This window comes from Hydractinia symbiolongicarpus, chromosome 15 (genome assembly GCF_029227915.1).
Source record: "Hydractinia symbiolongicarpus strain clone_291-10 chromosome 15, HSymV2.1, whole genome shotgun sequence".
In the NCBI taxonomy this organism is placed as follows: Eukaryota; Metazoa; Cnidaria; class Hydrozoa; order Anthoathecata; family Hydractiniidae; genus Hydractinia; species Hydractinia symbiolongicarpus.
Genome location: NC_079889.1, coordinates 5290099 through 5317556, shown reverse-complemented (window position 1 = coordinate 5317556; position 27458 = coordinate 5290099). Strand labels below are relative to the sequence as shown.

General features: G+C 33.0%; 2 protein-coding genes and 1 non-coding gene across 5 annotated transcripts in view; 1 reads left to right on the top strand and 2 right to left on the bottom strand.

Moving 5' to 3' along the window:
- Window positions 1-2759, bottom strand: part of LOC130628841 (sorting nexin-18-like) — a 71402-nt gene extending 68643 nt beyond the window's left edge. For 2 of the 3 annotated variants that reach the window (XR_008981865.1, XM_057441866.1), the window contains exon 1: window positions 2376-2572. Coding sequence is in view for 2 of the 3 variants with exons in the window: in XM_057441866.1 (XP_057297849.1) it covers window positions 2376-2390 (15 nt within the window). In the remaining variant the exon portion in view is untranslated. Of the gene's footprint in view, window positions 1-2375; window positions 2573-2621 lie in introns of those variants that run through there. The other variant, XM_057441867.1, reaches the window with a different exon arrangement.
- A 942-nt stretch (window positions 2760-3701) lies between these two features.
- Window positions 3702-23415, bottom strand: LOC130628839 (rho family-interacting cell polarization regulator 1-like). The gene is made up of 28 exons (XM_057441863.1): window positions 23182-23415; window positions 22367-22644; window positions 20830-20881; window positions 18447-18475; window positions 18110-18134; window positions 17912-17960; window positions 17405-17520; window positions 13999-14062; window positions 13792-13835; window positions 13446-13526; window positions 12764-12805; window positions 12214-12300; window positions 11788-11849; window positions 10769-10885; window positions 9779-10301; window positions 9521-9674; window positions 9135-9190; window positions 8645-8999; window positions 8406-8473; window positions 7957-8074; window positions 7334-7439; window positions 7019-7062; window positions 6736-6788; window positions 6511-6607; window positions 6269-6312; window positions 5913-5996; window positions 4877-4967; window positions 3702-4573 (listed from the first exon to the last, which is right to left on the bottom strand). Exons 1-28 carry the CDS (start codon window positions 23182-23184, stop codon window positions 4554-4556), a joined length of 2862 nt encoding a protein of 953 aa, XP_057297846.1. The 5' UTR covers window positions 23185-23415; the 3' UTR covers window positions 3702-4553.
- Window positions 23416-25140: 1725 nt separating this feature from the next.
- On the top strand, window positions 25141-25214 carry Trnan-guu (transfer RNA asparagine (anticodon GUU)). Its single transcript has one exon. It is a non-coding gene; the product is annotated as a tRNA-Asn (tRNA).
- Window positions 25215-27458: the final 2244 nt, after the last annotated feature.

Genomic DNA, 27458 nt, shown 5'->3' with positions numbered 1-27458 from the left:
TTGCAGATATTTATTTACGATTACGTGTTGTGTTAAATCATAGTATGTAGCTAATGTCGTACTTATAGAGGACTACATATCAGTCAACTCTTGGTTTTTCAATTTGGGGAAATTTGGGGGTGCCGGGCTTCCTTCGTCAGCCGGTTTAGGTGCAGATGTCTCTTTTGTCGACAGTGATAGAGTTAATTAAGTATTTTGTAAGTATAGAGCCTGTCAGTTCATGTCAGTCTGTTATAATGAGACAAACGTTTAATTGTCATAATAGTCATGTACTGTCAAAAGTCGGTTGTCAAAATGTCAAAAGAAGCCAGTGGCCATATGGTGCAGGAAAGAGAAGCCCGTGGGCCAATCGTTACGATAAAAACCTCACCATAATAGACATGTAGTGTTATGAGTTCGTTGTCAAAATGTCTAAAAGAAGCCAGTGGCCATATGGTGCAGTAAAAAGAAGCCCATGTGCCAACTGTTACGATAAACACTCACCATAGTAAAACATATGTGTCAAGTGTCATGAGTCTGTTGTCAAAATGTCTAAAAGAAGCCAGTGGCCATATGGTGCAGTAAAAAGACATGTAGTGTCAAGATTCAAGAGTCCGTTGTCTAAGGCATGTAGTGCGAATTGTCATGTCTGTTACAATGTCAGTAATTTGTCAATTGTCTAGTCTGTTACAATGTCAGTAATTTATTTCAGTACTTAATTTTTAACGAAGCCCTAGCACCTCAACCCATACCCCAAATATAACTGCAAACTATTTAATACATTTTCTACCACTACTTTGTGTCGTTTTCACTTCTGAACCATACCAATTAATAAATGTATCAATAAAATTCCGAATATGATAAATCAGATAAACCAATCGAAGTTTCTGTGTTATTCTTTATTATTTAAACGTTTTAACTCACTGAAATCAGACTTCTTTACAACGACCACTTCTTGTGGTTGTTTCAGAAGATAGCTTTGCCTTGCTAGATGTCTTATTTTTTGATTATTTTCCTTTGTTCAAACAGTTAGTCATTTCCTCAGAGGGACAATATCAGATCTAGACAACTAGAATACCTAAATGTTAAGAATTTCTTCTTTTATGCTCTAAATTTAATTATCTCCATAATGCTTCAACTACTTCCTCTTGACGGCGATTCAACATGGGCGAGTGAATGTTACCATAGCCCCGGGTTAACCCAAGCCATGTCAGGGAAATTGGAAAGATGGCACACTGTGTGGGCCGTTGGATGTTGCCGGGAGTTGTCTAGTAGAGCGCGGGCTCTAATTGGGTCTGCGTAGCTCAAAATGAGCATTAAATACTCTAGGACTCTCCATCTACGCCATGGCCCCTCCTGGAAATAATAGACAGGGTATATCCCTCGATATTTGTGAGGCTAGCCATGTAAAATATGCACATCTATCTCTACCTTTAACTATCACAATGTGCATTTTCTCCCAGTGGGTTTTTTGCTTATAATATGCAATAATCCCTGTCATGCTAATAAAAAAAGACAGAGCGTGATAAACCTTAATTATCATAATTATTAACCACGAGACAATGTTGTGATTTCTTCTTTCTGTTTCGTTTTGTCTGTGGTCTCCAAAAACAATGGCGAATAGAAAAAAGAGAAAATTATTTTTTTCTGTGTCTTTCCGAACTCCTTGGCTAAAATTTCTTTCCATTTTTTGATGCCATGTTTTACAAAGAAAAAACAAAAGTTAAGGAAGTTTGTTTACCTACAGTTTCACACAAACATTTTGCGACAGCCTGCTTATTAGACAGGAATAAGAGATCAACAAGATCGCTAGCTAGCTATATATGGCGGCTAGGAAAAAACAACAATAAATTTAAGATATTAAAGTACCATTATTTTCATTTCTAGCTAGTAAGTTTTATATCCTCAAATTTTCTGGAAAGGCATAACTCCGTCTGAAATTTGAAATAAGTAAAAAAATGTATATGTTAATTTTTTTCGAAAAGGGTGATTACGTGCCTTTAACACTTCATATGGTGGTCATATTTAGTCTGGGTAGCTAAGCTAAAAAAGGTCCTCTGTTGAACTCCTGGAAAAAATTAACATGACATGCACTTGAAATTAGCAAGGCTAGTCAGATAAAACAAAAATATTATTCAGCTAGCTAGCTAGCTAGCTAGCTAGTAAGTAGAGTAGTAAGTAGAGTGTAAGTAGAGTAGTAAGTAGAGTAGATGATAGATTAGCTAGCTCCTAAAGTTCCAATCGCACTAGCTATAACTAACTGCATTGTATAAAAGTTTGCCTGGGCTGACGATAAGTCTGTTAGATATTTCCTGAAATTTAAAAAATAATCTTATAAAGGTCAAGACAATGAATTTTTAAAGGACAATTTCCTTCCAGAATAAATTCGCACCCACCTGAAGAGCAGCCATCTTTACTTTTGGGTATGTTCTGCGTAAATGGTCACGTGATAGCTGTACATAAACAAAGTTGCGTTTCTTTCCAACGGTTCTTCTTATATTTCTTTATTTTTTCGATAAAATTCAAAATAGTTAAAACTAATTTTTGGTTCCTTTATTTAAATACTTAACGAAAATAAATAAATTTGTGCAATCAAGTTTTTTATCTTCTAATCTTAAATTGTACCAGAATCAATAGCAAACCTTCTGTTCTTTAAAATGATGTCATCGCTTGTGTGACGTACACTCCCTTAAACTATGCCATGTCAATGGACACACTCCGTCTGGGTGTTGTTAAGGAAGACGTGATCAATGTGTTTTTCTTCTAGGCTCATATTAATTTACTCTAACCTTGATAAACAGAGTATTTCGTATTTAAGCTTCTCTCACAGCGTGAATATAAAGTTTCTTCAATGCAACCTCGTTCACAGGGTGTCTTGATTTTTTTGCCCCTTGAAAGACGGATTATTGTCGGCATTTTTTGCCTCTGAAGAAAAAAAATCACGGCTAATAAATTTTTTTTAAGTAACATTTTGGGGTATTTTTTTGCTCGTGCGTGTTGTAAGAAAATTGTTTGATTTCCGAACACCTTGAAAAAAAGGGGGAAAATCTTTTTATACAAGCCAACGGCCTTATGTCTAAAAAATAGAGCCCTGAGAACGAATTTGTAGGAACAGAGATTGAGACACAGTTTGACAGTTTCTTGTGCAAGCCGTGTCGCGTATTTACGACAGACTTCGATGCGTTATGCAAAATAAACTTCACATGTTGGCTATTAATCTTTTATCTCTTTAACAGGAACCAAAACAATGTGTTGTTATGGAATAACCAGGGTGATGACCAGACAAATACCAACTCAAAGTTTCCTGGCAACAATAAAGTCATCAAGTTACACGCCTACCATTAACTATTCCTGGACAGTCATCAAACTAGCATGAAGTTACTTTATAATAAGACCACCTAATCTGGGAGCTATGGGCAACAGGTTGTTACTACCAGTTTTTTCCATGGACTGGCTCATGATTTTTGTTCCAATTGCAAGAATGTTTCTTCACAACAACCAATGACGTATAAAGGGTGAAGTCATTGTACAAAATACGTATTTTTGCAAAGTTTTGACACCATGGGTAGTCAGGTTTCACCACTTTCCTGATCCAATTTTGCTATCTAGCATTTTTTATCTCAACAAAAACGCTGTGGAGTTGCAGCGTAATTGCAAGTTCGACTACCACATTTCATCTGACACTGATCAAACAGGATTTGCAAGCAAAGGAGGGTACCAACTTAAGAAACAAGATTTCATTTTAATGCATTTTTACTGTCAAAAATATAATATTTATTTATATATTTGTACATGAATTTGTGTCCACAACCTTTGTTATTAGCTCTTTAGTTGTAGTCAACTGCTAAAAATAACAAGAGACCTAAAGACGATATTGTAAAAATATCCTGGAAATGCAAAGAAACTTGATATGACGAAGTGATTTTAAATATAGAACGAAGAACGATAAAAAAGGGATAATTAAAGACACATAAACAATACAAAAATAACAAAATAATAACAACAACAAGCGAGTTCAATCTCGTCCCAGGCGTCTTTTTTATGGTTGGCGCAAAGAGGAAGAGTTCGAAACGCGTTTGAGTATCTCGCTTCAAATATTATCTCATAATCTTACAAAAACAAGAAAATAAGTTTGTATGAAAAATAATAATTACAATGACTATATATAATACGAAAATTATATTTAAAAAAGAATAAATAAGACTATTTTACAAAATAATATTTCCATAACAGATATCAACATGGGCTGCTTAAGTAGACGCACTTATTTCAGTATAGAAGTTGATCACAAAAGTAGAAGTTTCCATTTTAGCACAAAGATTAGCTTTATTTCAAATGCTCATTTTTAATAAAATTGTACTATGGCAAGAAAACTAATCATGATATGCTCTATTTCGTTCCGCACGTAAAAACACAATTATATCATTACTTATAGCTGTTACCCAGTATTGTATCCTGCTCTTCTCAGTAACTAAAACAGATGTAATTTTGATGTTTATGGTACCACATAAAAACCATTCCTTTAAGATGGCACAGTGTTCACTATCACACATGATTTCCACTATGTCAGTAAACTACGTCTTAATGTAAACACCTAAAAAAAGTGGAAACAGTTTAACCGCATGCAAGATCAGAGCCAGAAACAACTTTTGAAAGCATGTCGTCGCTCCGTTATAGTAGATCGAACAGTTCGTCAACTGGCAAAGTACAACTGCAGAACGAATATTAGACTACGTTTACATAATGCATATAGTTTCAGTTCTAATGTATAACAGTATCGATTCTTCAGTTCACACGATGTCATGTTATTATTGCGGCGAAATCATTTGACTTTTCGTATCAAAACAAAAACTCTCACATATCCGCAACGTGTAAGCATATTCTTAATTGTGCATACCTAATTCTTTCAAAGCACCTATGGCTGCGTCCCGTACAATAGCATCGTCAGATTGATAAACATCAACCAAATGTTCAGAAGCAGCCTTAATCTGTTTGGTAAAATAATAAAAGATTAGGTAATTTATGGAACGCATGCGAGTCTTGATTGTTTACAAATAAGTTATAAAGAGTTTTATCCTTGCTATTTCTAAGTCTTCGAAATAAGTTTTCTCGTTTCTCGCAAATCAGTTTTCGGAATTTAGTCCCTCTTTTATATACGTGTTTTTTATTTTCTAAGTCTCTCCTAAGTTCTGGTAATTCTAAGTCTTTTAAAAAAAGTTCTTGTATTTCCTAAGTTTCACGAAAAAATTGGCGCAATTTTCAAGCTCCCAAAATAAGTAGGTCTACCAAAATAAGCTTTAGTAATTTTTAAGTCTATCAAAATAAGTTCTAATAATATTCAAGTCTACCAAAATAAGTTCTAGTAATATTTAAGTCTACCAAAATAAGCTTTATTAATTTTTAAGTCTACCAAAATAAGTCCTAGTAACTTTTATGTTTTCCAAATAAACTCGTCCTAATTTTCACGGAATAAGTTGTCGCAATTTTTAAGTCTTCAAAATAAGTTATCGTAGTTTTTTAAGTTCCCACATAGACGATTGGTTTTAAATATCGTTAAAAGATCGAAATAAAAGTATTTGTTAAAGGAGCTTGCTTTTTGGAAAACACAAATCTCGAATAGGAACACTCTATATCTAAACTGGAGTAGTTAACCCTTCTCCATTTTATCCTACTGAGGTAGAACCACAATTTATTTATTTACTTTTACAACACGCAATAAGTGAAGTGAAGTATTGGTAAGAAAAATAGTTTGTTTGTCTAGTTTGAAGTCCATAACTACTTCAAAAAAGCATTACGATGCCACTTTTGTTGTATTTTGAAATGTTATTATAGAAGTCAATTACAATAACCATTTTTTTTACTCCGGGAATCTCCCGTGTAATTACAAAGCCACCATGGATTCTTAAGATTAGCAGAATAAAATAAAATCATACCTTGCATTTACCAATCATAAAGCAAGCACCGATTCGTAGACGGAAATCCTTTTCTTCCAAAGACAGCAGTAACAAATTTTCCAGCTAGAAGGTGAAGGAAACATTCGATCTCTAATAGGATAAGAGATGAGTTTCGAGTAGGCACGAAATCCTTTCAAAGTGGTTATAAGAGAAGTTCTTGCTCGTTACTGTTTAAGTGAAAGTCTAACTGCACTGGTCATCTGATTAATCAGCCTGCTGCACAAAAATTGTTAATGCGGAGAAGGGTACCATTTTCCTTTCTTTTTTTCAAAACATCTCGGTTTAAAAAAGAAACTGTTTTTCTAGATACGATAATAATTTTTCAGCTGTCCTACCGTTTTCTTAGACGTCCCTTCATGCAACTTTACCATTGCGTTTACTAAAAAAGAAAAAAAAAGTAATCACCATTTGACATAAGCCAAACAGGTGGGCAATACAAACAAACATGGCAGACAAAAATGAAGGATATGCAGAAACCACAACAATAACAACAACAAAAGAAAATATGGTGGGCATGCACCCACTAACAACAATAAAACATGACGGACACGTAGTGACATCAACAAATCCAGCTTACTTGCTGCATTCTTAGTGGATGTTTTGTTTCCAACAATTAACAACAACAAATCGTTGATGCAAGATGCTAGCACAGGTATCGTATGATGTTGCTGAAGCTGAATAATATCAAGGTTTTAGTCACCATGGAGACAATTAAATTCAAAAGAGGTTTACCCAAAAACAAATGTACTAGGGTCATTCTAACTAAAACTGAAAAATTAATTATGAAATAAAATCTGCCTACATTAGAAATTATGACCAGATCGTCTGTAGATCGAAGGGCTCCCAACGCTAACACTAAAAAATGAAAAAAAAATAATAAAAAATTATATAGATCAAAAATTATTGATAAAAAATTTGACAAATTAAGGACTTAAATTAAGGAGAAAAGTTTGGAACCATTTATGGCCAATTTAGAACGTACACTGCGAATTTTGCGTACGGTACAAAAGTTAGCTGACAGAAGACCAACTCTATGACTTCAAAAGTATGATTATGGGAATGACAGAATATGCCAGTACTCTCACCTTCGCGTTTTGTATTCTTTAAGAAGTCCATAACGACATTAGTTCTAAAAATAATAATAATAATAACGTTATATTCTACGAATACTAATGTGTGATGTTAAGGTAACATAACGTTGCGAAACAGTTACGATAAGTTGAGAATTGAATTAATGTTTATTATACAGGTGAATTAATTTCTTCATCTCAGGCCTGTTTAATTTTGGGTGACAACCGTATAAATTGCAAGTTTGATTTGTAATGAGATTCTGTGAGTACATGTGCCTTCTGCAAGCTTACATCCATACAAGTATACACAGCTGACAAGTTAACACTTACTTTATTTTAGTTTTAAAGAAGTCCACAAACTGTAGTAGACTGATCACTTTGCTGTCTGTCGTGTACAAGTGTGTTTCGCAGAGATTTTCCACAGCTTTCCTGCACACTAAACGATACAGATATATATATATTCTACATTCAATAGAAAATTTTCCCCTTTTTTATATACATATTTTTAGAATTCCATCAAAATTAGGGTATAAAACCATTGCAGATCTAAACTGTTTTGTTTAAGATACAGTGTTTAAGGTTGACCAATTGTACCTGATTCATTTTTGTTGTTGCAAATTTGTTTTCTTTTAGAAATAAAGGGCGTTGGACAAACGGAATGGTTGATCCTCTCAAAACATATTACTATCATCTGCACACCATGACTACATGCATTGCAATAGACATGGAGAAAGTCCTACACTGTTTAACCACAATCAGCTTGTGATAATTCGATACAAAGTAGAAAATCCTTAACCAATCGTATTTCTTCAAATCATGGCTTTAATGACAGAGTTCTAGTTTGCATAAACGAACGAATAAACGAAAGAACACACAAACATGCAAGCAACGGACGAAGGGAACGAACGAAAACACGAGCACGCACGCACGTAAGCGCAAACAAAGAAAGCTACCTGCATCTTTAACATTTGCGTCATTCACACCGATGCCATTATTGTTGTCTTCAATCTCAATGTGTTGATACAAGGCTTGAAAAGTTTCCAACATGGCATCCGTAGAACAATGTAATGGCTGAAACCACATTAATATTAACAACATAAACATAAACATAAAACGGTCAGTGTACGGTTTTTTTTTAAAAAAAGGTTGTGAAATGAGCTACCGATCAAATAAGATCAGTCTCATTGGTAAGAAACATTAAAAACATCTAAGACAGAATGGAAACAACAAAATAACACTGAACAAATTTAGCATTTAAAAAAAGGGAAATTCACCATGCAATTTCTCCCAGGTTCTAATACAAGTGCATGATATTATACCACATTCAAACTGCCAAGCCCCGAACAGCAAACGACAAAGTTAAGATAAAACGTAAAAATAATGAAGACAACAAAGTACCTACCAGGTCAGGACTTGCTGATACTTCCCACGTGTTAGTAAGCGTTCCACTGCCAGTATATTGCTTACAAACTAAATATAAAAGTGAACAGGTTCAAAATCAAAACAAAGTAACTAAATAACTACGCATATATAAAATTGATGGAGCTACTGAAAACATCGGAAAAGGTTAGAACGTCAAATTTTTTCAAAATGGTCAATGTCAATTCAACACACATACACATGCAAAGGAATTGTACCAACCTCGGTGCAAATCAATTTCATCAGGTGTAGAAACCAATTTTAGTAACTCCGTTACAAAAAACTTTTGTTTAACAAAGGCATGTATAAGCAGATTTTCTTTTTCACGTAGCACCCCTCGTATGGGTTGATACATTGCAATCAAGTCGTACAGCATATACATATGGTGGCACAAGGCACGATGACCCTGCTTCCACTGTCTTGGAAGAATAAGAACCGTTGGAGTGGAATGGCTTTCCGATACATGGTCTGATGACTTATGTTGATCTTCGTCATCACCGAGAAATGAAAAACTACCCAATGCACTTGCGATTGAGTCTGTTACAGATGGTCTTTTGTTTTGTCGTGTTTTTAATTGCTGTGCAAAAAAAATTAATAAAAAAATTAAGTGAAATGTTCACCAAGACTTTTTATATTTTTTAATTCGTTCTTTTATTCATTTATTCATTCATTCCTTCATTTACTTATCCTTACAATACAATACAATACATACCTCTAAAGACAGCTTTAACTCCCGCATTTTATCAACCAAACCTTGAACATGTATATCTAAACAGAAGGTGCCGATAATCATATTGCACCACATTTTTCATATAAATCTAGTCGGTATATATCCTTCTCTTGTTTTGCACATCTAAAATGTTATTTTCAACATCCCTCACTTGCCAAGTGAACATTTGGTTTAAAGCTAATACTATTTTGGTGTGATAATTAACTTGTGTTTTGAAGTTCTTTAAATATCGTTTAAATTGATAAAAAATCTGCTTGATATATATTAAATAATTAAATGAAGTAGAAATTAAGACTAGTTACAAAAAAGAGTGTAGTAAAAGTCTAGTTATTCTTAAATTGTACAAGAACATTAGCTTAGACACTTACATTGTCTGTCTGTTAACATGTCAATAATAATCTGACAAAAATCAATCATTCTGGGAGTAGCTGCTTTTTCATCATATAACGTTTCTTCGATAATTGGACCCAAACTGGGTACTTGTCTTTGTCGAGGTTTCGGTTTTACTGCTGGTGGTGTTCTCTAAGAATAAAATTCTGCATCATTGCTTCATTTTGTTGTATAGAATGTAACTCAAGTTTATTTAAGTTGGCAAGGAATAAAGGAACAAGTAAAAAAAATCTTACAACTGGTTTGGGAGACTGACTGTGCGTTTGTGGGCGTGGTTGGGACACTTTCTCCTCCTCTTTTGCGTTATTTCCAGACCAACTGCTTGAACTGTGTTCTGATAAATTAGCTTTTATTGGAATAGTTGTACTGCGCACATCATTATAAACGCGATTATCATAAAGCCTTGCGTTAATTTCATTAAGATGGTTTGCGCTTAAAGCTCGACTTGGTGGACCTGCTGCAATTAGTACATTAGACCCATTTTCCATGCTGTGTCTACGTGAGTCTAAACTATTCGCCAAAGAGTGACTGCTTTCATGCAAGATTCTACTCAAAGGACTTGAACGATTGCGTTCATACGAATTCTTACGCTTTTCCTCATCTTTAATATTTTTTCGACGTTCACCCGGGCTATTGCGTGGTGAAGACGACTTGACACGAAATAGCTTATCACGCTGCGGTGAGGTGGTACTTGGGCTAGTAAAAGAACGGCTAAGGGCTTCGCCATTCATATTTGAAGCATTACGAGATGAAGGAAATCTAGAGAACGAGACAACGCTCTTAAAATACTACAACTTAAAAAAATGTGACAGATTTATTCTATATGTAACATTTTTTTAATACACATCAATATGTTATATATAATATATTAATAATAATACTTTGGTGGTGGATTTTTAAAGGAAGTAATGACTTTTCGCTAAAATTTGAACTGGAGAATGACTATCACAAATTTGACAAGTGAAAACTTGGTTAGAATTTATTGTGTCATCCATATCCATATTATTTTCTGTCAAAAAAGCATGTCAAGGCTTTTTAGCTAGATTACTCTTTCCTTTAACAATCCATCTTAAAACCTAGGCATTTTTAGATGTCTCTGTACTAGGAAGAGGCACATTGTGCCCCCCTTCTTCTTCTCCTCATAATTGGAATTATAATGAAACTTTTAATTAAAACCCTGACCCATATCAAACAGAAAAAAAATTGTTAGACAAAAGTTTACTCACTTGTTTTGAAAAACTCCTCGTAAATTTACAGCAGGAATCTTAGAGAAATTCACCTCGGCTGGTAATGATAACTTCTTGTAATTAGAAAATGCTTTTTGGTCCTTTTCATCCAAGGCACTGAAAATATATATACAATTTTCAAAGACACGAAACATTAAGCGAGAGTATAATTCCCATTGCATTCATTGAAATTTTGACATTGTTCTGATCTTTCAGAGTTTGATTCAACAAATTTTAGTCAAATGTTAATCTAAAAAACACATTTATTTTTTCATTACGTGATTGATATTAAACAATATCAAATTCAATAAAGTAGAACAAACTTTTGTTGTAGTTAAACAATCAAATAAAACTTAACTTAGAAAAAACTAAATAACAACAAGCAAAACTTCAATACTGGATTTAAAACATCGGAAAAAATCTAATCAATAGAAAATATTTACAATCTGTATATTTGACTGTTTTAACTCATTTTTCCTACAAATCCGCCAATTCTGTTCTCTATCTTTGTGCAAAAATCAGAATAAACTGATCCAAACCTGAAAAATTATTCTTAAAATCCATATTTTAGGACCATTTATGTTCATTTTGCGCATAAATCAGCCATTTTTGACTATTTTTCTAAGAACTGGCATTTTTAACTATTTTCCCAAAAACTGGTATTTTGGACTGTTTTCCCAAAAACTGGCATTTTAGACTATTTTCCCAAAAACTGGTATTTTAGACTGTTTTAGCTTATTTTGCTTATAAATCCACCGAAAAAAATTTTTCTTAAAAAAACTGACTAACATCCTCACATTCGAAGGTCTAGTGTTCTCTGTTATAGCAGTGTACATTAAATAACCCATTACAGCACACATACTAAACTGTAGCGTACTTTATGTGAAAAAAAAAAACAATGAACGAAGATGTACATGAAATATTTTTTTGTGTACAAGGAGTATTAATTTGTACATGTGTGTAAATACACTAATTTGACAAACCTCTTTGAAGCATCACAGTGTATTAAAAATACTCACCTCCAAACTACTCCCAGTTTTATTTTTATAGTTCCATTAGCATTAATTGGTAGCAAGTAAACCTGCAAATTAAAAATAAAATTATCTCGTTTCATCCTGCAGATGAAACTTAGTATATCAGATAATATTTTTAGAAAGGGAAAAGCTCACAAGCTTTTTAGTTAGCATGGGTGGGTTTGGATAAAAAATGCAGTCAAATAGAAAATACCCTTTATAAAGGCATGATAGCAAAGTTATTGATGTAAAAATATGTCTTTCAAGTGGTAGAAATATCAAAAATCAATCAAACATTTATATGCTTTACACTAAAAAGACTATTTTATAAGGACCATATACCTCATATCTACGCAACAAAATTATATTTTATTAGCTATATTTTCTGTCACTGAAATTTAGAATAGCATTCTTGTACTCTCTTATCCTTACCTGCGGTAGCGGTAACAGAAATTCTTGTATTGAGCAAGCCACTGAGCCAATGAGTGTTGATTTTCCAAACTTACCCAACTCTATCATCTAATAAAACAAAAAAATTAATCTCTTCTTAATCAAAAAAAGGTATTTAACTAAGTAAAAAGAAGATGCGTCTTTAGTTATTTGAACCAATCAAAGTGGAAATTGGGTAGCTACATATATTTACTCAGATGAGTGCTCTTGGCAGCCATTTAATTTTTAGGCCTAAAGGAGGGTCAAATCAAGGGAAGCCTCATTAAATATAAGAGACAATAAAAAAGTTTTTTTCATGCAGAATAGATAAAAACTAAATATTTTTTAATAATTTTGGCTCTTTTTAATAATTATAAAATAGTCAGCCCTTCTGTTCTGAAAATAGCAGGTCTGCTCATTTGAGTAAATACTGTATTTACATAAAATTCTTATCATGATGATGTTTGAACATATTTATCAAAACACAGCAGTTTTTCTTTAAGATTTAGGTATAATACGAAGACAGAATGTAAACAAGGAAACTAATATTTACCTTAACATTGAAGTCATGCCCCATATTCGCCTTGAAACAGAACTATTATAAACGTAATAAACATTCTTTATATTTAACGTCAATAGGTTAATTTAAATTAATAAAGCCATTAAAATGCACTTTAAAATTTGGAATAATTAACTTGGAAACGAGGTGGTGATGTCAAGCATATTTCACCACATTGGTAAATAGGAACAACCTTGAACCAAATTGGGTAAGTTTCCGAAAACAGGGCTCGTTTCTGAATGAATGGGTTTATGGCGTCACTAAAGAACGTTTGGGCATTAGTAGGACTTTGCTGACCTCAGCAATATTTTAAAACTCTTATATCTTCTTAATCGCTTATCAAAAATGTGAGATTCTATACCCTATTTTGATAAGCTAGTCAAGCTCTATGCAATACAGGTAACACCTAAAAAACTTGTGAAAAGAATTTCTTCGTGCAACGACAGAATATTGCTGATGTCATCAAAATTAAAATGACAGATTTTTTTCGATTTTTTAGCCTGTGGATTTTCCAACGACCTTATCGACTAGTATTATATAAAAACAAAAAACAATGCAGCAGCGAAAAAGTCCAATGAAGTATTTCTAAATATTATTTTATACATATAAAAATAAAGCATAAACGCACCAACGTACAAAAACAAAACAAGCACACAAACAAACATACTAGTCTCACCTCAGGATCAATCCACGTTTGACCTTGAGGAATAATCTTACATTTTGATTTCCATTTTTGACTGTCTAGTTTAAAACCAACCTAAAATGGAATGAATCTAAAAATTTCTTTTGGTTTTAGGCGCACAGAATCGACTATTTAAAATAGACCAGGGTGTCAAAAACGAAAAAAATCTCTCACAGGAACCACATGATAAACAAATAAAACTCTTACAAATTTTTAACTTTGCCTTAGAAACACTATAAAAACACAGATGCAATCTTAACTGTTTTCCAATGTAAAAATGGTAGAAAAATGAAATCCAGTGAAAAAGTATATCTATAGGAACAGAGTAAAAATTACTTGCCTCATAAACATCACCTGGAATCACTCTTGAGAAACCTGCAAGACCTACACAGGTAAAACAAAGAGCTGGTAATTGTTTGATTGTTTTGCACCTGTGTACCTCGTATAACACTTACAAGTTGCTTTGTTATACAAACACGTTGTTATAACACTTACAAGTTGCTTTGTTATACAAACACGTTGTATAAACACCATCAAATATACACACCTAGTATTTGAAATTTTATGGCACCTGCCATAGTGTTTAATTCGTCTTCTATAGCTAGTAATCTCTAGAGAAAGAAACACACATATCATTGCCTTTTTGGGGTAGGCGTAAGGGTGCATGGTAATTTTACTACCCCCTATTGAATTTATGGAGGTACAAAATGCTATGACTATGAAAGTTGTGACCATAACTGATCAAAATAAAAGAAGTGATTTGACATCAAAAAATTAATGCTGATGTCATTGTTTTCTCACATGTTTTTCTTTTTAATTTAATTTTTTTTAACTTCTCAATTTGAGAAGATAAAAAATGTCAATTTTGTTTAGTTAGGTAGGTAACACTAGGTTGAGGATGGCTAGTGTGTTGGTACTCTGAGAGGTAGAGCAGGTGAAGTAGTTGAAATGTTAGACGTAGATCTGTTGATATGTGTTGTGTTCAGGAAGTCAGGTGGAGAGGAGCTTCAGTGAGATTTGTGGAAGGTAGGAGGACAAGGTATAAGCTCTTTTGGATTGGTAATAGTGATGGATATGGAGGAGTTGGCATATTCGTTGCAGAGAAGTGGGTAGAAAAAGTAATAGATGTTATGCGTGTTAATAGTCGTATTATAGTGATAAAGTTTTTGATAGGTAATAGGATTGTCACTTTTCTGTCAGTTTATGCTCCACAGTGTGGACTCAGTGAGGATGATAAAGATAAGTTTTATGATGAGTTAATAGCAGTCACATCAAAGTTTGGAGACACTGAACTTGTCATGGTGGGCGGCGACTTTAATGGTCATGTTGGGAAGTCATCTGAAGGTTATAGAGGTGTGCATGGAGGCTATGGATTTGGGAGCAGAAATAAGGAAGGGGAGAGATTGCTTGAGTTTGGAATGGCAACAGACATGGTGGTTTGCAACACATCATTCAGTAAGAGACAGAGTAGGCTGATATCATATGAGTCAGGTGGTTGTAAGACACAGATAGATTACTTCCTGGTTAGAAAGTCAGACAAGAAAGTGGTGAAGGACGTGAAAGTTATATCGGGGGAAGAGTGTGTTTCTAGAGCTAGACATAGACAGACCTGGTGGTGGAATAATGAGGTTGACCAGTGTATAAAGGAAAAGAGGAAACTTTGGAAAGAGTGGAAGTCAGGTGGTAGTAAAAATGTTTACTTAGAAGCTAAGCGTTGTGCTCGTACAGCAGTGTATAAGGCAAAATCAGAAGCAGAGAGAAACAGATTTGCAGATGTGTTAAGAAGGGAAGACCATCGCAATGAGGCATTCAAGATAGCAAAGCAAATGAAGAAGACTAATCAAGATGTTGCAGGTGAGAAGTGTATACGTAATGATGAAGGTGTTTTGGCTAGCACAGAGGAGGAGAAAATGGTAGCTTGGAAGAATCATTATCAGAGGTTGCTTAACACTGAGTTTGAATGGGACGAGGATAATTTGTCTGATGATGATGTTGTAGAAGGGCCAGCTATGCAGATCAAGACAGAATGGGTAGTGGAGGCTATTAGGAAATTGAAGATTGGCAAAGCTGCAGGAGTATCAGGTATTGTTGCAGAGATGGTAAAAGCATCTGGATATATTGGAGTTGAGCTTATTACAAGTCTTGCTAACCAGATTATAAAGGATGGTGCTATTCCGAGTGAGTGGCAGTTGAGTGTAATAGTGAATTGTTTCAAGGGTAAGGGTGATGTATTAGAAAGGGGTAACTATAGAGGTTTGAAGTTGGTTGATCCAGTAATGAAAGTTATTGAAAGAGTGATTGGTAAGTTACTTAGAGAAAGAATTGATATAGACAAGATGCAATTTGGTTTTGTTCCAGGGCGTGGCACTACAGATGCAATATTTTTACTCAGACAGCTTCAGGAAAAGTATTTAGGAAAGAGAAAGAATCTCTATTTTGCCTTTGTAGATTTAGAGAAAGCTTTTGATAGAGTGCCACGTAAAGTTATTTGGTGGGCTATGAGAAAATTAGGCGTGGATGAGTGGCTAGTTACGATGGTACAGTCTATGTACAGCAATGCTAGTAGTTGTGTCAAGATTAACAATTCATTTAGTGATGAATTTAGTGTAAATGTTGGTGTACATCAGGGTTCTGTACTTAGTCCTTTGTTGTTTGTTCTAAGAAGCGCTGTCGATGGAGTTCAGAACAGGTTGTCCATGGGAGTTATTGTATGCAGATGATTTGGTTCTCATAGCAGAGTCGATGGAAGAATTAGTTGAAAAGTTTGAAAAGTGGAAGAAAGGACTAGAAGAGAAAGGGCTAAAGGTAAACACAGCAAAGTCTAAAGTCATGATTAGTAGCATTGCAGCCAAGTGTGACCTTGTAGTTGGAAAGTGGCCTTGTGGAGTTGCAGGAAAGGGGTTGGTAGTAACTCAATTTTTTGTCAGACTTGCAAGCATTGGGTACATAAGAAGTGCAGTAGTATTAGTGGAAGATTAAGAGCTGACATACAGTTTGTATGCAAGTGTTGCAAAGGTGAGATTATAGAGAATGAAGTATTTCCAGCTTTAATGATGTACAACAGTGGCTCGTTAGAGATAGTTGAGAACTTCTGTTACTTAGGTGATATGTTGGGCAGTGAAGGGGGTGTTGGAAGAAGTGTTACTTGCAGGATAGGTTTTGCTTGGAAAAAGTTCAGAGAGTTACTTCCTTTGTTGACTAGCAGAGTCCTGTCAATTGAGGTAAAAGGTAGGTTGTATGAGGCCTGTGTAAGAAGTGTTATGTTGTATGGTAGTGAGACATGGGCAGTGAAGCAGGAAGATCTTGACTGTTTAGAAAGGAATGATATGAGAATGGTTAGGTGGATGTGTAACGCCAGTCTGAGAGACAGAAAGAGTTCAGATGAGCTAAGAAGCTGGCTAAGTCTCCGTAGAATTAAAGATGTTATCCAGATAAAAAGATTGAATTGGCTGGGGCACTTGGAAAGAATGAAGAAGGATAATTGGGTAAGAAAGTGTAGAGACTTGATAGTTCCAGGGGCAAAGCCCAGAGGCAGACCTAGAAAGACTTGGCAGGAGGTTATAAGGACAGACTTAATACAGAGGAAGTTGAGTTTAGATCTAACACAGTCTAGATCAGATTGGAAGAGGGTCATTAATATACCCCGTCCAACCCATGCTAGCATGGAAAACGGACGTTAAGCCGAGAATGATGATGATGATGATGATTAGGGGAATAAAACTACATCCATACTCATCAAAAAGTAAAAGTCATAAAATTTTCAGCCTATACTTCATCCAGAACTAAAGTTATTAAAAATAAACTGATAAGCCGATAAGGTGCTAAAATTACCAACCATAAAATGGATTAACTTATTTTTTCCACACAAAAAAAAATTACTAACACAAAACTGCACAAGTGTAGTATAAATATTTTGCAAATCCTTGAAACTTGATAAAGAAGAAATATAATACCTCTATATTTTTGACTCGCTGCTGTTTACATTGTTCAGCTCGCTGTCTCAAAGTTTTACTTGTCGTTTTATTAGACGTTTGAATTGCCTCTAATGATGTTAGTAAGTTTGTAGCCCCTGTTAATAAAGTGGCAAAACAATTTATTGGCGTAATACAAAAGAAGAAAAGTGGAAATCTTTGTGCACATTTTTTATTTTGGGGAGAAAAACAAATTGAGATGAGAAAAATATTTAACATACCAGGGGTTGACAAACCCCCACATGTACAAAATGTATTATTTTCAGTATGTCAACATACATTGTTTCTCCTTTTAAAATGTATAATAATTGTCCTATATTCTATACAAAATTTGAATAAATATTCTCACCTAATTAATCCTTTCCAAGGAAAAACACAAAAAAAATAACTTCTTCACTTATACCCCTTTCTTCACCATGTATTGAACACATTACATTTTAACAATAAACATAACTGTGATGCAAGAAGTATAATTTACTCATGACAAACCTTCTCTCATGTGATGTTGATGAATGTAGAATCCAAGCAACGTATCAATCTAAAAAATATGCAACAATACTTTGACAAGCAAAGAAGGGTAAAATAAGTAACTCACTAAATAGTAATGTAGATTTTTCCCGAATTAGAAATGCCAAAATTATGAATATTCAGTCTGACATCAGACAGTTTCTTGTTATAAGAAATTACCTTTTCTTCTTTTAGCTGTACCCGTCTAAAAAGATAATTCAAGATTAAAGATTAAATTAATTAAATTTTTAATAATTATTTATAGCCTTTTTTATAAGAATCTGCATAATCTTTCTGATTTTTTCATCTATTGATTAGTTAAAAAAATAGCTATATATAACATACTAAAATCCACATGCAGTTTTTAGAAAAAAAATTAAATAAATTCTAGAGAATTGTCTTCTATTTACATTTTCAGGTTCTATTCGCAACAAGTGTCAAAACGGCAAGTGTTATCTTATTATAAATAGACATACAAGAAAGCATTTAGGACACAAATTACTTGCTAACTTCTTACCTTTCAAAAGCTCCAAATAATTTCTTTATCTAAAATAAAAGTAGAATTTTACTACTTTATTTACAGTTATGCTGTAAATATTTCCCTGATTTGAGATAATTGCCATAGGGTTTGTGGAAATTTATATGCTTTGTCAAAAAAACAAGACAAATGCTACAATTTCAAATTTTAAGCAATAGTCCCGTGAAGTTCAGATATGCTAACAGTTTGGAAAGTGTATCATTTGTGTTTACTCCTACACTCATAAAATATATTTTTCTGTGAGTAATGTTACAACTTATATATCTTGTAAGATGTGATTTACAACATGACTAAGGAAAATGACTGTACTAACTCTTAAAAAATATGATTTGTCTCAGAAAAACAGGTGATCCTTGATTAGAACTGACCACTTTTTAACAGAAAAATTAGCAGGGTTATCAAACAAAGATATTCTTAGTTTCCCAGAAAATGTTTCTTGTTGTTACAACCCAAATATTTTTTTAATAAGTAATGTTTTTCCAAACTTCTGTACTATTCAACGGAAGGAAAAACTTACTCACAGAAGATTACAGGCAAACTTTATATATAATCTCCAAACAGAATGTGCATAAACATAATTTATTATGCTTCTGATGAAACATATGTTATGTTTCTGGCAAACCAAAATTATTAAAATAGGGAATATAAAGAAAGCTGTCAGTTAATTGTACAACATCCGTATTTCTAAATTTACATTTTACGGGATGAACAGAAGTTAAAACAGGATTTGGCACAACAAACATTGGCATTTTAGGGCATTTTAAACAGTTAAAATGCCTATCTTTAATGATTTTAACATTAACCACCACACAAATTAAAAACTCACCTTAATAAATAATTTAATAATGCTGTAAAAAAATTTAACATTGCCAAAGAAATTGCAATGATACCATCTATAAGGGATGCACTTTGGCAAAAAATTGTTGAAGCACAAACTAAATTATTTTATAATTCTTAAAAAAACGTCTTTTATGAACAGCACATTTATTGGAATTGAAGTTATGCCCACATTATAAAAAGGTGTATCCCCATAAAATAAACATAACATTCCAACATGAAGATGTGGTTGAATGGAACAGTTAAAGATTTAAAAAATACGCAAAAATTATGAAAAAAACAATGCAATGTTTACATATCAGAGAATTGTAATTTGTTGATTTTCTTTCAAGCACTATAATTAAATTTTATATTTTTAAAATTTTAGAAAATAGTATTGTGTAGCATTTTAGAGTTGCACAAATTTATAACCATTTGTCAAAATTTATTATTTAAATTAACTTTGTGACTCACCTAGTTGCAAACTTATTATGTTCGCAAAGTGGCTTTCTGTAGAATTTTTTTAAGTCAAATAGTGCAGAGGAAAATTTTGACACCCGCTGAAGGTTATTACCAAGGTTTGTAAGTTATATTAACCATTGCCACCTTCAGTATTTTTTCTGCTAAAGGATTGCCAAAGTAAATCTTTAAAATTACGTAACAATCCATTGGCTAATGCAAATATTTTAAAATTTGAATGCTTAAGAAAAATTTTGCTTGACTGTAAATAATTTGGTGCTTGATGCATAGAAAAAACAAGTTTAAAAAAAACAAGTGCATATATGCAAAAGATACATAAAAACAATCTTTCCATGATGTGCTGTTATAGATTCATCACCAGGTTCAGAATTTTCTTGACATTTTATTTATATAACTTCTCACTCAATTCAACCATTTTTTTAAAAATATTATGGAAACAAATGCTTTCCACTTGAGAAGTTATACACTGTGAATTTAATTAACTTTTGACTTTAGAATTCGTCCTCAAAAAAAAGTTTTGAAGGTAATTGCAGGTAATTGAATTCATTTAGAGTATTATAAAAACAGAGAACTTTTGAGGACAAGCTTAGTTTTAAAATACACATTTATAATCCTTATACCCTGAAATAAAAATATGAACTATAGTGAGGCCACTTATTTTTTGTGTCATTTTAAAAGCGTTATAGCACTTAATGATTGATAAATTATTGTAAGCAATTTTCTGTACACAACAAGCAAAATTTTTTAACAATCATCTAACAGATTACCTAAATTTTGATTCATCTTTGTAATACAGACATAAAACTTCGTATAAGGCAAAGTTCACAAATGAATATAAGTCAGTTACACAAGTTGTAATCTATGAAGGGAATTGATGACTATGATGAACTTGTTTTTTGCCAACCGAATTGAATTACAAACTCGAACCTTATAATGCGGACATCAATTAAACAGTCATTCTTCATATAGCTACTTAATGATTCAATTGGCATAATTATAAATAATTATGTTAATTATATGTGGTTTACAATAGGAGTGTAGTATGTAAACAGATTTTCTTGCATACCTCAGAATCCAGTTCATTTCGTCGAGATTCTTCAAATTGTTCGGCTGATATTCTATAAAATTTAAAATGTTATCAGATTTATGTCTCGTGTATGCAACAACAAAATTTGAAAGGGAAGTTCCTCACAAAAACAGGAAATTAAATTGATCAATAAATATGACAAAAAAGCTATGTAACCATTGTATAAAAGAATTTAATTAGTTGTTGTTATCAAACTTGCAAGCTTAGAAAGTTACTAAGAAATATTTGAAATTGGGTGTAATTAGTTCTGGCAGAGTTGGTTTACACAGATGAAATTCAAAACTGGTTCTGGTTTCAAACCTAATGCTAGCTAGTTTCACTGTAATGAAAGTAAAACAGAAGGTTTCTGTAATACTAAAATACATGTTATACAACCTTAGGTTACTTTGCAATGTTAAAATTTAGCAAACAAAATATAATTTAAGTATTTAAAAACAATAAAACCTATGTGTTTTTTACACTCATTCAAAGTAGAGTTTGAATTATCTTAAAAAGGAAAATTTATCTAATCTGCAAACCAACATCTCTTTTCTTTAATTTCCATAACAGCTTTCTAACTTTTTGGTCCTGAATATCTGTAGAAAATGCCTTGTTTAGTAGACTTCTGCAAGCAGGATCTACAAATTATTGCTGACAGGTACGATACTTATATAAAATGTTACATATACATTGTTTTTGACTTTAAACATTTGAATTCAAATTCAACAGTACAAAAGCATTCTCTGATAATTTCTCAACTGCAGATAAACTAATAAGAACTAATTCAAAATTAAATTTAAACACTATACCAGGATGTCGTGTCAATTGTTGTACTTATTTTTTTAAAGATATAGCATGCCTAATAAGGTTAAGTTTCTTACTATACATTGGTTAATAAGGTTACCATGAGTAACAATTGTCCTAAGAAAGAAAAAAATGGAAATTTTGTTCCCAACCCTGATGTTACATTAAGAATGCAAAACCAATATTAAAAACAGTATTTCACACACTTAGCAGAGTTGGAATTGGCAGGTTGCAACCCACAATTTGCGAATTGAAATGATGTGTTGGTAAATCATTCCACAGAGAAAATCTAAAAATTGTGACTTCCATTTTTTCATCAATTGTTTGTATCACATAATTCTAAAGTGGTTGCTGCAACAAAATAAGCATTAAAAAGGGAAATGGAAAATAGCCTACAATGCTTCTAGCCCACAACAGAAAAGAGATTTTCTTCTCCAGAGTCAGCCAACTTTTCGCACACAGACTTTTTATAATTCAAATTCTGCAAAGTAGCTATCATGTCCCATTCAGACAAATCCAGTGTGTGTCAACTAGACAGACATGTAATTAAAGCGCTTGTTGTCATTATTATTGTTAAAACACTTCAAGAGTAACCTTGGTAAATTAAATACAGTTAGTGAATTAAAAGGTTATTAATAAAATGCTTCTTTAATGTTTGGCAAAACTTTGTTTGTTAAAAAGCAGTCAAATTGAATGATAAAAAAATATTTTAATGCTGACTGAAAGCACATACTTAAACAAGTTTTTAAGCAATAAACATGCATCAATGTAATACAAAACTTGTGGAATTCGCTGTCCAGATGTGATTGGTCTTGACCTTTTCTGTCCTTGAATTTGACGATATATTTCAGCAACAGTTTCTCCTTCTGGCAACAACCATGAACGTCGTTTGTAACAGTGTTTTTCAGAAGCTACTCGAATGGGTAACTTGTTGTAGTATAAGTGGGATGCTTTCACAGACAAGTCCTGCAAAGATTTCAATTCTAAACTTTTTCTTAAAACCCCGTTTTCCTAAAAACACAAAAGATTACCTAATTCACACAATGTTTGCATCTTAATTAACATTACCAAATAAATTAACTACACATAAAATATATATAAAAGTAGTGAATTGGATATTATTGAATATTCAACAACACCATAAATTTTCACACACTGGTATATGTATATATACATAAAAAATTCAGATCACCCAATACTTTGATACTTTTGTCTGCAGTGTTTAAAACTATCATATAAATATCTTAACAAATTATAGAAAGGAAAGAGTACATAACTAAAATGCAGAAACCTTGTCAGATGAGAATAAAGATTAGTAATGCATAATACATTTAATTTGTTAACATTTTTTAAAGTAATTATACTATACATTGAGAATAGCAATCTTAAATATAATTAACACAATAAAGAATTTCTTTTGCAGCATCAGAACATAATAAACTAACTGAATTGCTGATGACACAGTTAAAAAGAGAAATTGTGTATGATTTTAGATATAATATATAAAAAATAGTTTTATGTATAGGGAAAATTTATGAAAACTCTTACCATTTTTCTTTGTTTTCCACCTTTACATTTTGAAACCTAAATAAGGTAAAAACAATTTTTTACTTGCATTATTTGAACAACTTTTGTGCTTTCATTAGCATCTTTTTTAGTATTTTAAAGATTAAATGTTCTTATTTATTGACAATAGAGTAAATACATTTAAACTAAACTTTTCCCATGATAAGAAAATAAGTTAATAACAACATAAAGTCAGGAAGTGATGACATCCACTGTATAAGTGTATACATCTGGGAAAAATGTATGAACAGAAGATATATATATATATATATATATATATATATATATATATATATATATATATATATATATATATATATATATATATATATATATATATATATATATATATATATATATATATATATATATATATATATATATATATATATATATATATATATATATATATATATATATATATATATATATATATATATATATATATATATATATATATATATATATATATATATATATATATATATATATATATATATATATATATATATATATATATATATATATATATATATATATATATATATATATATATATATATATATATATATATATATATATATATATATATATATATATATATATATATATATATATATATAAATATCAATCAGCCAGTCAATTTGACATTGTCAACCATCCATACTTTTTATATATTAAACCGAATTTCTAAGCGTGAGATTTCACTCAACAATGAAGCATCTGCTAAGCAAATTGTCAGATTAAAAAATTAAACAAACTCAAAAGTATATACATAAGTTCTTTAAAAGAATTATAATGATTTTCTTACAAATAGCAACATAAGAGTTTTTAGCAATGTAAAACTGCTAAGTTGTAAAATTTGAAAATTACACCTATATAGTTTTTAACCTTAAAACCAAGGCTTAAATTTTTGCATCAGCTTCAAACAACTTGTGCTGTGTACATTTTATTTTTATTATTTTATTGTAAGTTCTTTTACTTTAAAGTTATGGTATGTGTGTAGAGTAATGAGAAATAAACATTAAAGTATATATAAAACATTGAAATATTTTTTTTATTATTAAAATAAATGTGCCACAATCCAGTGCTATACTGTATATATTTATAGTATATATAATGAGGGTATCCCTCCCAAATTAAAGGCAATATATGATCTGTTGAATTTCTTTTTTAATAGAGACATAAAATTTGTTCATTTAGCTATATATAAATACGTATTTAGCAACATAATGCCCAGGAGACCCAGCATAATTTTTCTTACCACCAAGAATTGGAATAGTCTAACTATGGGAAAAATTACTTATGAGAGAAAAAGAATTTGATAGCTAGATCATAGCTATATATTTTTAGGCAAAACAAAAAAAAAATTATAGTTGAACAATATACTGTTTGTTTACAGATATATAATATTATAATAGCTATAGTTAGCTTGCTATCGCAGAAAAAAAATTCACTACCAAAATTTAGTGCTCTTTATCCTCAGAGATTGTTTGATGAGAAAAAAAAACACCAAAGTGGTAAATCAAAAAAAAAACAACGGAAAGCGTAAATGTTTTCTGTCAACAACACAGCAGTAGTTTCCAATAAAAAACACAAAGTCAAAGGTCACAAAAAGGTGAAAATTTTTAAATCCTTGGGCTCTTTTGTTTTGACACAGTCATTCTAATTTTTACCACAATGTTCTTTTTAAAATGAAGCAAGCTAATCGAGGCAAAAAAAATAACACTCATATATTTTTGTAGATGCAACCATCAATGAGCATTAATGAATAAATGTTACGTCATTTATATCTTGTTACCCACTTCTGACATACTCAAGTAGGAAAGCCAAATGTTTATTTGTGGAAAATATATTTATTTCCGTTGAAAACTAATAGCCATGGTGTTTATATTTTACTATCATTTGTAAATATATATAAAAACATCATCCTGTATATCAGCTTCCGTGGCGCAATTGGTTAGCGCGTTCGGCTGTTAACCGAAAGGTTGGTGGTTCAAGCCCACCCGGGAGCGAAACGTTTTTGTACTTTTATGATGCGGCAGTCATAACAATCCTCAACTCGGATTTTTAGTTGCAAATATGTCTCTAGAGAGCACACTTTAGTTGCAATGAGTAAATAAATTTTCTTTCGTGGCGGGAAATATTTTTATTAGGTATTTGACACAAGAGGCTACGAATTTGTATTTGTGGCCGCGAAATTATTTTTCCCTCCTTCCCGAGATCAGCGCGCAAAAATTAGAATGATCTTTGCAATAGCTTTCCAAGATGGCGGACGCTTTTCCGTAACGGAATTTTAGTGCCGTTGGTGAATTTAAAATTATGATAACGCAACGAGTTGCTGAGATAATATCAAGATAATTATTTTCAATAATATTACTAGCTGAAAGCAGAGAAGGACGAATAATGAATGGGGGGAATGGCGATTCCATCGGAAATTCAAGACCTGCAACTGCAGCAGACGAAGTGATGGGCCTAGGCCTACCATCGACATCAACGGAAGTTCCGTGTGTAAAGTGCAGAAAATTATTCCGTACAGCGAGAGTGCTCTACAACATCAGAGACAATTTAAAGTAATTGTGTCAAGAGTCGATCTTCTGCCCTATAAAGGCCGTAATATGGCCTTTTGCAGTCTAATAAAGGCTTCACACGTAAATCACGTGGTTTCACCTGCCCGCGCAGGTTACCATTGGACTATTTCTTCCAGTCTCAATGCACTACAACGTTCCAAGAGGTTTTCCTTAGCGCCATGGCCTTACAACACTCTTAACTACGTGCACAGTCCTATAAAGGCCGTAATATGGCCTTTTGCAGTCTAATAAAGGCTTCACACACAAATCACGTGCTTTCACCTGCCTGCGAAAATTACCATTGGACTATTCCCTCCAGTCTCAATGCGCTACAACGTCCCAAGTCATTTTCATTAGCGCCGTCGCCTTTGAACGCTCTTAACTACGTGCACAGTCCTATAAAGGCTGTAATATGGCCTTTTGCAGTCTAATAAAGGCTTCACAATTAAATCACGTGGTTTCACCTGCCTGCGCAGGTTACCATTGGACTATTCCTTTCAGTCTCAATGCACTACAACGTTCCAAGAGGTTTTACTTAGCGCTGTGACCTGACAACACTCTTAACTACGTTCACAGTCATATACAGGCTGTAATATGGCCTTTTGCAGTCTAATAAAGGCCTCACACGTAAATCACGTGGTTCCATCTGCCTGCAAAGGTTACCAGCGGACTATTCCTTCAAATCTCAATGCACTACAACGTCCCAAGTCGTTTTCATTAGCGCAGTTGCCTTAGAACACTCTTAACTACGTGCACAGTCCTATAAAGGCTGTAATATGGCCTTTTGCAGTCTAATAAAGGCCTCACACGTAAATCACGTGGTTCCATCTGCCTCCAAAGGTTACCATCGGACTATTCCTTCCAGTCTCAATGCGCTACAACGTTCCAAGAGGTTTTCCTTAGCGCTGTGGCCTGACAACACTCTTAACTACGTTCACAGTCCTATACAGGCTGTAATATGGCCTTTTGCAGTCTAATAAAGGCCTCACACGTAAATCACGTGGTTCCATGTGACTGCAAAGATTACCATTGGACTATTCCTTCCAGTCTCAATGCACTACAACGTTCCAAGAGGTTTTCCTTAGCGCCGTGGCCTTACAACACTCCTAACTACGTGCACAGTCCTATACAGGCTGTAATATGGCCTTTTGCAGTCTAATAAAGGCTTACACGTAAATCACGTGGTTTAACCTGCCTGCGAAGGTTACCATTGGACTATTCCTTCCAGTCTTAATGCGCTACAACGTCCCAAGTCATTTTCATTAGCGCCATCGCCTTAGAACGCTCTTAACTACGTGCACAGTCCTATACAGGCTGTAATATGGCCTTTTTGCAGTCTAATAAAGACCTCACACGTAAATCACGTGGTTCCATCTGCCTGCAAGGGTTACCATTGGAGTATTCCTTCCAGTCTCAATGCGCTACAACGTCCCAAGTCATTTTCATTAGCGCCATCGCCTTAGAACGCTCTTAACTACGTGCACAGTCCTATAAAGGCTGTAATATGGCCTTTTGCAGTCTAATAAAGGCCTCACACGTAAATCACGTGGTTCCATCTGCCTGCAAAGGTTACCATTGGACTATTCCTTCCAGTCTCAATGCGCTACAACGTTCCAAGAGGTTTTTCTTAGCGCTGTGGCCTGACAACACTCTTAACTACGTTCACAGTCCTATACAGGCTGTAATATG